Below are 12,067 nucleotides of genomic sequence, written 5' to 3'. Positions count from 1 at the left end.
TAATACAAGTTGTAGTAACTTTCTTCCTTTTCCCTCTGGCTTCAGTGAACCTTTAGACAACCACAAGCAGCCTCTCTAAGTCTACTGGCTACTTTTGACGAAAGTAGCTACTTTTGACGAAAACTTTAGGGGAAGGCTTACATTTCAACAACTAGATTTTACTGAAGAAAACTGGCCATCTGACTGGTCATTTGTAAACAGGACTAGTGTGACATGTAATCTGTCCTTAGATGCCTTAGGTGTGATGGATTGCCCCTTCACTTGGACAAACGACTTGGCATACATTTATTAGCACAAAACATTATGCAAATGAAGCATAAAATACAAAGGTTTCCAGAAAACACAAATGTAAGCTGTCTGCCCATTTGACAGTTGCTTCTGTAACACCATGACAATGTTTATATTGCCATGAAAACATATGATAACTTAATAGTAACCAACCACTTACGGCTAAACAAAAACATACCTTAAGCTCCAAATTTATACAGTGTACTGAGATGTGTTGAAATGACCATTTCCTCATCACAAGGGTGCAATGATTTCCCTTTATGACAGTCTGTGGTATAGCCTGAATAGCTTGAATATTTTTCTGTTAAATGATAACTAAAATATATGTTTTATTAAATTTTTCTTATAAAAATGGGAACTACCTCTTTCAAACTGAATAATACTCCTGTATTCTTCATTCATTCCCTTAGTCATGCTTACCTCTTTTGTAACCCTATTTTACATAACATTCAGGGTCCTCACCCTTGCTCCACCCCCACTCCAGTTCTCTCTAGTAAAAAATGATACGTGTTCAAGAATGGGAATCTGTTACCACGGCAGGACATTGCTGAAATAGGTGCACCTCCTGGTTTCCTTACTGTTTGTCCTCTGTTGAGTGATGGGCTATGAAGAGTAGGCAGAACTTGGTATTGACAATAACACCACCCGACAGGGCAAAATGAAACATGTGGGGTAGTTCCAATTGGTTTTATTTTCAAGAAAACAGTTCCTAAAAAAAAAAAGAAAACAGTTCCTAAACTGAGCTTCATAAATTTCTAATTTGAGGGACTATCTGAAATGTGAAATTTATTGTCTCTTGGGGAATCAGTTTCTTCATTTGAGAAAACGGAATATTCAAATATTTGCCTCAAGTTTTAATGATCTCTCTAGAATGTTTCAACTGGACATTTATTCTTTCTTCAGGTACATTTGTGTGGCTAAGGTATTTAAGTGCCCAAATAATTATTGCTTCCTGCTAATTCCATAAAGTAAAATCAGACTTATGTGCCTAGATTCACCATAAGTTAAAAGTTATGATCAGTATAGATGATTTTAACAGATCATTTTATAGTAAATGATACTTTCTGAAAGATATCCCACTATTTACGTACATGAATATGTGTAATGAAGTAGGTATATTTTTACCCTAGAAGCAGCAATATCTTTTCATTCACGATATTAATATCTCTGGTTTCCATATGCCTAATTTTAAGAGGAATAATACTTTTGATCTTATATTGCCAAACATATCCAGTTTATACTTGGGAAAAATCATCTAGATTTTGTATGACTTATATTTGTATATATATATATATATATATATATATGCACATCCATAATTTAGTTTTGTAAAGCCCTAAGCTTTGAAATATCAAACAGACTTCTATGACAGCACATCCGTGTAGGTAAAAAGAGTTTAAATTTCTCCAGTTTATCAATTAAAAATATAAAATTAACAAAAAATATTGAGAGCAGGGTTATATATAAATATCACACGAGGATCAGTTCATGAAGCCGGGTCCTTTGCTAGTATTCTCTTACCAGATTCATAACACTTGGTAAGAAAATACCTAAGTTTGTAACAAATACACTCTGATAATATATATTTTGTGGAATAAAAGACATTATATTCTGTTAGAATTAATAAGAATAGATACAAGCAAGACTTAAATTAAAAACAAAAAACAGTACTAGAGTTCTCTATCCTTGCTTTTAACTAACTAAAAGTTGAGTTGAAATTGCCCACCCTATTAATGCATAAAAAAATTCATGGAAACAGAAAATAAAAAGCCAAATGCTTCTAGAACCTGAATTGAGTATAAATATAGTATAATAACTTGCCATTTTCAAGAGGGGAACAGAGGTTGAATTTGCAATTAACTGGAATTCTAATTCAGACAACTCAGCGATACAGAGTGGAACAGGTCTGGGTGAGGGGCAATGTGTAGGTTTCTTTTAAGTGGCGACAACCTTGAACTGATGCAGTTTGAACTATAGCCTAATGAGGGATTTGTTATTCTCTGGAAAAGCTATAGACCCAAGATTCACTTAACCCTGGCCCTGGTGATTTATCTGAAAGTCATGGACTTTATTCTTCTTATTCTGTTTCAGTCTGCAGACTGGAAAACCTCTCCCTTTACACACTGAGAATTCCCACTGCAGTGAATGGAAGGTCTGTGTGTGTAAAGAGCACGTGAGCAGCGGGGGTTTAGCCCCAGAGAAAGAAGGTGTCGAGTTGCCTTTGTAAAGAATTTATACACCACGTGTTCACAGTTTCTTGACAGGTATAATTATCAGTGTTGTCTTTTCCTTTACTATGTGCTGGGATTCTGAAGCACGGTTTCAAACTTGTGACTATTGGGTGTTTGATCAAGTAGCTTCAAGGACCTGAAAGGGGGGGGAAAGAGTGAAGAGAAATCAGTGATTAGTATTCAACTACAATATGCTAAAAATATCAAAGAAGCATGTGCTATGTGAGAACAGCAAGGATTATTTTGGGCGCTATCATTCATGCACAGCCTTCCACATGTGAAAAAACTGTTTGATGTCTGCAAAGGAAGTAATTATCAAATGAGGATGGAAAAGACACAGTTATTCCCTAAGATTAAAGTTTAAAAAATCAGTTTGGAAACATTTCAAATGTAAAACATTTCTTCCTCCCAATTCCAGATGACTCTCTTTTTCTTCACGAAGGCAAAGAAGAGGTAACTTTTATATATTATGACTCTTAGGGTGACTAGTGTTGCTCCTGCTGAGATACATGCAAGCAAAGCCTCTCTCTGATAGGCTGGAAGCACCAATATCCCTTCTGTAAAGCAGATAGTAGGCCTGTCTCTTCTCCTACGAGGTCAGCCAGCCTGACACAGAGTAGAACAGAGTAAGCAGATGCCCCACGTGGTCACATTTGGGGGAGCAGCCTCCCCAAACGTTCCCCCAGACCTGTCACTTTTCTACCATTATGGAGTCATTTCTGTCAGAAAGAACAGTGGTTTTCAATCTTTGTTTTTAAAGCTGCAGATATTTTTATTTCAATGAATGCAGAGCACCACATACAAAAAAAAATTTTAACGGATTGTTCTGGTTGATGTGAAAGTGTGCGTGGGGGGTAGGTTTGCCATCTGCCTACTCTGCATCAGCACTCTCCAGCCACCAAGCCTTCTAGAGAAATGCCTAAAAGCACCTTGGGCCTACAGCGTGGAACGGAAAGTCAAGCATGAGGCCACTGTGCTTCTTCAGGAGTCACCTAACAAGATATTGCATAAAAATATCACCTGCCATTAACATTCTAACTACTATACTACTGCCACTACTATTACTATTGAGTGCTCACCAATTGCCCATATTTTGTAAAGAGTTTTACATATGTTTTCTTATTTAATCTCCATAACAGACCATTTTCATGAGTCTCACATTGAATAACTTCCTTCAAGTCCCTTAGCTACCAGGTGACAGAGCTACCAAGTGACTGAGTTTTTAATCCATTAACTTATCATACAGTTACATGTCCTAAGGGAATGGGACTTAGAGCAGATGAATTTTAGTAAGAGTCTTGGGTCTCTTCATCTACCCAGAAGGGGAGTAGGCCTGAGGGATATGCCAGCAGCTGAGAGAGCACTGGGCATCCAAACTGTGCATCACTGAGATACCCACTGGGAAGAACCACCTGCACCAAATGTTCTCATTATTTCCCTCATTCCCATGATTTACAATTGAACAGATTAATGATTCATTTTTTTAAAAATAAAAGCCTCATTTTCACATTAGTTTAAATTTTGTTGATCAAATTGCTTTGCTAATTTTTCAATGAGCCACTGTGGTAGGCAGAATAATGGCCGCTGAAATATGTCCACGTTCTAATCCCCAGAACCTGTGAATACGTTAGATTCCATGGTAAGGAAAATTAAAGTTGTAGATGGAAGTAAGCTTGCTAAACAGCTGATGTTAAAATAGGGAGAGTATCCTGAATTGTCCAGGTGGGTCCAATGTAATTAGAAGTGGAAGACGGTGAGAGAAGAAAGACTCAGGGAAGGGGATGTGATGACAGAAGCAGAGGTCAGAGAGACGCAATGTGAGGACTCGACCATCACTGGTGGTTTGGAGGGTGAGGAATGGAACCAGGAGGTAAGGAATGCAGGCATCCCCTAGAAGGTGGAAAAGGCAAGGATATGAATCTTCCCCTAGAGCCTCTGAAAGCCCAGTGAGACTGTCTTAGGCTTCTGTCCTACATTATTACAAGAAAATTAATTTGTATTCTTTTAAGACATTAAATGTGTTTTGTAATTTTTAGGGCAGCAACAGGACACTAACAGAGCTGTAACGGCGAAGTACTCTGAAGCACAGGGCACTGTTTTAGAGGTCAGTGGTGAGGGTTAGCGCCTTTGCTAGTATTGCTAGTATCTACTAGTATTGCTAGTATCTAGTATTGCTAGTAGCTAGTATCTAGTATCTATCTAGTATTGCTAGTATCTAGCGCCTTTGCTAGTATTGCTAGTATTGCTAGTATCTACACTCTAAGCAGTGTAAGACTGAATTCCTGGAAAGCTCATGTGAATGTGTCTATGAGGAGGGATGGGATATAAAAGGGCAGGTGCTATTGAAGAAAGAGGTAGAGCAGCACAGCTGTTAAAAGAAAGACAACTACTGAGCCTGCACTCTAAAGCCCGCAAGCCACAACTCCTGAGCCCGTGTGCCACAACTGCTGAAGCCCGCGCGCCTAGACCCCGTGCTCCGCAACGAGAGAAGCCACCGCAATGAGGAGCCCACGCACCACAATGAAGAGTAGCCCCTGTTCGCCACAACTAGAGAAAGCCCACAGGCAGCAACGAAGACCCAATGCAGCCAAAATAAATAAAATAAAATAAATGAGATGCTTATGGGGTGGGGGACAAAATAGGTGAAGGGGATTAAGAGGTACAAGCTTCCAGTTATAAAATAAATAAATCATGGGACAATGTATAGCATAGGGAATATAGTCAATAATACTGTAATAACATTGTATGGTGGCAGGTAGTAACTAGACTTATCGTGATGATCAATTTATAATGCATATAAATGTCAAATCACTATGCTGTATGCCTAAAACTTAATAATCAAAGTCAACTACACTTCAGTAAAAAAAGAAAAAGAAAAAAAAATGCTTAAAGCTGAATAAATGTGACACTTTCTCACAAAAAGTGGGTATAGTATTAAAAAGAAACCTATATTCATATTATCTGCTTAGGTTTCTATAATGTAATTATGTAGTGATCATATTTACTACATTTAAGAAATGTAGTATAATCTTCCTGATTAACAAAGATGGAAGTGAGGGAAAAAGACAACTGAGGTTCACTTCAGGAGAAGTTTAAAATTAAAAGTAGGCATAAGACACGTTTTCCACACACTACTTGCATTCAACCTATTTTACATCTGTATGTACCACTGACCATTGCTAGTTACTTAATAACTTCTACCATCTCAGACAAAATATTATTTCTAATTTATAGAACAGAAGTTACATTTCATGTGATAAACAGTAAGACAATATCTGACAAGTATTTTTGCTTTACCTGATCTTTGCTTGACTTGTCAAACTTAAAAAAAAAAAATCAGAGATCTGTTCAAAGTAAATAGTTTCAGATCTCTTCTCAAAAGCAACCACAGTATGAGTTAGCAAGTGTAACAAATCCCATTTAATCCTTAAAAAATCTAATTAATTAAAAGTTGAACAAGAGCTAACGTAGGTCTCTTTGACTGAATCCACCATAAAATCCATGGATGACATGACAGAGTTGTACTTTGCTTGTACTTGAAATGGTCACTACAGTTTCATCTCAAGGGTCCATGATCCTGTGCACTACAAGTGCTGTCTTGGCAGGCATAGATATAAATATCATGTTCACTTAAACAGAGCTTTACCGTATCCTGTGCAACAAATAAACATGGTTTTAAATGCCTTTTACTAAAAATGTTACTCTTCGATAATGAGACAGTAGGAAATTCTCAAGTGATTTAATGAAGACTGATGGAACAGAGAAATGGAATTGAGTAAGTGGCCCAGCAGTATTTATAGCCAAGTTGTATACTTCCAAAGATGACTGAATGAGCATAAATACTGGAAGCTTTTAGTAAGACCTCAGAAGTTGGAATGACAACATACTTCTTTTAAAACATTTTAAAACAATTTTACTATGGGCCAGTGTGGTAAAACAATTTAGGCGAATTGGTACAAGTCTGTATTATTGAGAATGGAAGAAAAAATGTGTTCAGGAGAAGAGTGTCAATGTTTGAAGAATACTGGATTGTTATTATTAGCAAGAAGACCTTTGCAAGGATTCTGAAAGTACAAATGTGAAGTACCTTTATGTTTGAAACAGATTAGAGAGAAGAAGGATATGGACAAAATGACTTGTCTGTATGCATCCAGATCATTGCGTCATCCCAGCCCAAACCACCATATCTCTTGCCTGGACTCCTATATAATAGTCTCCTAACTGGTCTCTGTTTTTACTCTTACCCTGCACTAATCTATTCTCCCCATAGCAGCCAGAGTGATCTTTTTTAACACATAAATCATGTCACTCTTTTGCTTAAAAACCTTCAGTGGTTCCCACTGCAATAACATCTAACTTCCCTAAGCAGTTTAAAAAGCTCTCTATAACCTGGCCCCCATCTATCTAACTGTCCTTCTCACTCTTTATTGTGTAACTACCTCAGCTTTCTTTCTATTCCTCAAACGTCAAATAGGCTCACATCTGCCTCAGAGCTACCGTACTGGCTATTTCCTCCTCTTCTTATGCTCATTTCCTGGCTTCGCACTGTCATTCAACCTCAGCTTCAGTGTCACCTCCTTCGAGGGGTCTTCCCTGATCACCTCACAGAAGGTCATCACCTAGCCAGTCTCTATCAGAGCACACGATTTTAACTCTACAAAGTACTGGTCTCAATAGGATATTTTTTCTCTACTTGTAAATTAACTATCTCCTCCAACCAGAATGTAAACACCATGACAGCAAGGATTTTGCTCTGCTCCTGCTGTTTCTACAGCCCACTGAACAGTGCCTGGCCCATCACGGTAACAAATAAATATTTATTGTTAAATAAATGTAGTTTTTAGAATGGAATGTAATTTTAGATAAAGACACCAAACTGTGATATATATATATATAACAAAACTAGCAGGCTATAAAAGAAAGATAGTTGAATCCCCAGAACTCTCTGTGAATAAATCCCATACTCTTTTTACTTCCCCACGCAGCTTCTTTTCATGAGTGGCACAAAAATGTTGAAAATCTCTTCTCGAATTCAGTGTGTGCAAATAGTAATCTGATATTGAATGAGTTAAAACCACCATTACCCACTGTCATCTTCCCAACAACATTTGAACCTCATTTCAAATACACATTTGCAGACATCATAGCATAGAGGTATATAACAATATGAACTGTCTCTTCCAAAGGATAGCAAGGAAAATTTATGTAACTCCAGAATTTCTGATGTTGGCACATGAAATACTTGGCAAAATAAGAAGGGAAAATATTCTATTACAATAATTCTTGTAAGTGTGGTTGTGGGGAATCCATTGAAGCTATTGCAGCTTTGTATCATTCATCTAAAACATGGTGTTTTAGTGATACTTACTGTGAAGGGGTGTTTGAGGATTAGGAATGACATGTGAGAGCCTAGCACATAACAGGCTCTTCAGACATGGTGATTCTCACTCTTAACATTTTTTCTTGAATTTTCTTTAAAACATGTAGCAAAAACCTGATTTAGCATTCTCTGTCACAAAGTGGAATTTAGAAAAAGGCAGGTGTACCCTAGACACATTTTAACTGAGCACCCAGAGAGAATTTCAAAATCTCTCAGAGCATAAACACTGCCAGGTCTCTACTTCATTCTTTTCAGTGGAGCAGTTTTCTAGTAAACTGTTTCAGTTTAGTTTGTACACTGTGCAAAGGCAACTGGCCAAGGAGGTGAGGGGGGCTGGAATCTAGCCCACACTCTTGTCATATAGCCATGTGCCTGAGGATCTGGGTTTGCACAGAGGCTGCATTTCTGTAGTTTGTATAAAGGCATCATATAGTGTGTACCTGGCCTCCTAAAGAATATCATTTTTCAAAAATACCTTACATTTGCAGGGAATATGGCTGAATGACACGTAAAGTAAGCAACTGTCTTGTTTACATTTTCTGAGGTCATTTTTTTTATTTGTTTGATTTTGTTTGGATTATTAAATCTAGTAATTATGTTCCAGCTGTCTAAGAAACTATATTTTAAAAAAAAACCATGTAAGGGTATTTCCTTGTATAGAAGAAGGCACCTCTTACCTATGACATGTGGTTTTGCTGTGTTTGTTGCTGCCGCTGCTGTTGCTGTTGTTGAATTAGCAATTGTTGCTGCTGCCGACGCCGGGCTGTCCGTAGCTTTTCAAAGCGAGCCTCCATTTCTTCCAAGACTTTCGGGGTGTATCGGACCACCAGCTTGACGCTGTCCTTAGCAGCCTTGAGTAGTTCCACAGCTTTCTCATGGTGTTCTCCTTCTACACTCTGAAAAGACAGTGACATTTCTTAAAGGGGAGAGTTTCCATGTTCTTTTCTCGAGAGCCAAATGTGAAATTAGTGTCATAGTACAATCCTACTCTGAAATTTCAAAAAGATATGGCAAATGAGATGTATTGCCATTGTTATTATTTATTACATTTGTAGCTGAATCGTGGGCAGGTTAGGCTGCACTAGGGTACAGGATGGATTGAATGGAGGTTCAAGGTAGGAGGGTGAGAAACAGTGAAGAACTAAACGATAACACTAACATTTAGAATGGAATTTCTAAATTTCACCTGGAAGAGTAAATGCACTAGTCTGGACACTTTGGAAAAAATTTAAAAAGAGTAACGAATGGGGACTTTGCCTATCTGATATTAACGTTTATTAAGAATCTAGGGCTTCCCTGGTGGCACAGTGGTTGAGAATCTGCCTGCCAATGCAGGGGACACGGGTTCGAGCCCTGGCGTGGGAAGATTCCACACGCCGCGGAGCAACTAGGCCCGTGAGCCACAGCTACTGAGCCTGCGTCTGGAGCTTGTGCTCCCAACAAGAGGCCGCGATAGTGAGAGGCCCGCGCACCGCGATGAAGAGTGGCCCCCGCTTGCCCCAACTAGAGAAAGCCCTTACACAGAAACGAAGACCCAACACAGCCAAAAATAAATAAAGTAATTAAAAAAAAAAAAAAGAATCTACAATGCTTAAAGCAGTGTCTTATTGGTGTAGTAAGGAACAGTAGAACGAAACAGAGTCTAGAAGTAGATCCATCATATATAAATCTTGATTGTATGATAAATGTGAAATTTGGACCAAAGGGGAAAAGGATTGTTAAATAATGATGCTGAAACAACTAAAATAAAGCACAGGTCAGTGTTCATCATCTTGCAATGCAAAAGGAATTCTTAAGTAAAAATACCAAGAAACCCCCCCACAAAAATCAGATTTAAAGATTGTAAGTTTCTATGTCTCACACACCATGAAAGGTCAAATAACAAACTATAAAAAATATTTTCAATACACGACAATTTGTTAATATTCTTCAAATGAAGAGCTCTTACAAGTCAGTAAAGGTCTAAGCAAAATAGGCGAGAGAACTCATGGACAAATAATAATTTTTAAAATGCCCAATAAACCTATGAAAAATGTCCAAGATCCCTAATAATTAAAGAAATATAGATGAAAAAATATTTCATTTTTAATTTAAAAATGGTAAAGATGTATTTTTAAATATGGTGTATTGACAAGGACGTAGGGAAAAGGTACTTATATACTGTTAATATAACACAAACTGGTACAGTTTTTCTGGAGGGCACTATCGTTATGCACTGGATAAACCCTTTATAAATGAAGATTTTTACTTTCAGGAAAATTTACTAAGGATAAAATCAGATATACACACATACCTATAAGATAGATGTGATGTGACAGAAAACAAAAAATAAATAAATTCTTGGCTTTTGAGTTTCAGAAATACACTTTGAACGTCATGGCACAGACAATAGTTGGGGAAACTATGTTTACTATAAGTAAACTCAAAGAGGCTCCCTTTGTGTGTGTGTGTGTGTGTGTGTGTGTGTGTGTGTTATTTATTTAACATCTTTATTGGAGTATAATTGCTTTACAATGGTGTGTTAGTTTCTGCTTTATAACAAAGTGAATCAGTTATACATATACATATGTTCCCATATCTCTTCCCTCTTGCATCTCCCTCCCTCCCACCCTCCCTATCCCACCCCTCTAGATGGTCACAAAGCAACAACCTAAGTGCCCATCATTGGATGAATGGATAAAGAAGATGTGGCACATATATACAATGGAATATTACTCAGCCATAAAAAGAAACGAAATTGAGCTATTTGTAATGAGCTGGATGGACCTAGAGTCTGTCATACAGAGTGAAGTAAGTCAGAAAGAGAAAGACAAATACCGTATGCTAACACATATATATATGGAATTTAAGAAAAAAAAATGTCATGAAGAACCTAGGGGTAAGACAGGAATAAAGATACAGACCTACTAGAGAATGGACTTGAGGATATGGGGAGGGGGAAGGGTAAACTGTGACAAAGTGAGAGAGTGGCATGGACATATATACACTTCCCAACCCTTTTAAGGTTTCTCCAGGTTGGGATTAGGGAGTAGTAAAAGAGAAGAAAAGTTGTAATCAGACATAATGGAACCCTGAGAAAAGGAGGCAGTCCTTCCCTTTCAGCTGATCCCCAGGGTAGATGACATAACTCCTATTTTATAGGATCCAAGTGCAAAGGCCTTCTTGACTTGCTTCCTGGGTAAAACTCGGGGGAGAAACGTGTGATGTGACAGACAGAGAGCAAGATAGGCTTAAACACTGCCAGAATACTGAAGAGTGGCACTGAAGTGGCAGAGAAGGCCACCCAAAATTGGTTGAGATTACATTTTCACAAGCCAAGGAGAAGGGGGGCTAAAATGAATATTATCTTGAGTTACAAAAAACAATTTGCATTTCAAGCACACAAATTATATCTTGAGATTCCTAATTACGACTATTGTACAGATTTGGAGACTTAAGAATTGTGTTCCATTCTGTCATTTGCTTCAGCGAGGTGGATGTGGACTGCAGAAAAAAAATGCTTTGAACTTAGCAATGAGATAGCCATTGGTGGCTTTCAGTCATTTGAAAACCAGGCAGATACTAAGGGTTTAAGAAATGACTGTGGAGAGCCCTGGAGGCAACTTATATAACCACTCCTTTGCCAAGTCTGGGTTAAATAGAGAGCAAGGGGTTATAAATAGCTGTTGAGCCGAGTGAATTTTTATCTGTGGCGGAAGCCTAGGAAAATAGGCTTATTCACTGATTAATTTATTCCTTTAATTATTCACTCAGTCATTGACTTGGACACTCAACAGATGTTTATTAAGCATTTATTTTACCAGTCATGTTCTACTAAGTTCTCTGGAAGAACATGGACAGGGGAAAACTGACAACTTTATATAACACAAACTCTGTTTTCAGTGTGCTTGTAATTTCTTTGTAATTTGCCCCAAGGTGAATTGTTAATGTATTAACAATTAATGTATGGAATTCTCCTTTAAAAGGAAAACTGGCTGATTTGCTTGTTCATACCCTTCTCTAGTTTCTTTTCTAATATTAAAACTTACATGTTTATATGTTTTAATAACAATGGTTCACCCATTTTCTAGGCCAGATGATTAGTCTCCAGACTTCTTTTTAGCTTTTGTTCTATTTTCTTTCATTTAAAAGGGTTGGGAATTCTAGGCCGGACCTTTGGAGGCCCATT

At 37.7% G+C, this 12,067-nt stretch overlaps 1 protein-coding gene across 1 annotated transcript in view; it reads right to left on the bottom strand.

Moving 5' to 3' along the window:
• Window positions 1-271: 271 nt before the first annotated feature.
• Window positions 272-12,067, bottom strand: part of LIN7A (lin-7 cell polarity scaffold A) — a 132,144-nt gene continuing 120,348 nt past the window's right edge. Inside the window, 2 exon segments of the mRNA XM_024736441.1 lie at window positions 272-2,655; window positions 8,577-8,795. Of these exon segments, the coding sequence (XP_024592209.1) occupies window positions 8,577-8,795 (219 nt within the window). The 3' untranslated portion in view covers window positions 272-2,655.

The sequence above is a fragment of the Neophocaena asiaeorientalis genome, unplaced genomic scaffold (genome assembly GCF_003031525.2).
Source record: "Neophocaena asiaeorientalis asiaeorientalis breed wild unplaced genomic scaffold, Neophocaena_asiaeorientalis_V1.1 scaffold134, whole genome shotgun sequence".
NCBI lineage: Eukaryota > Metazoa > Chordata > Mammalia > Artiodactyla > Phocoenidae > Neophocaena > Neophocaena asiaeorientalis.
This window is presented reverse-complemented; position numbering and strand designations above follow the sequence as displayed.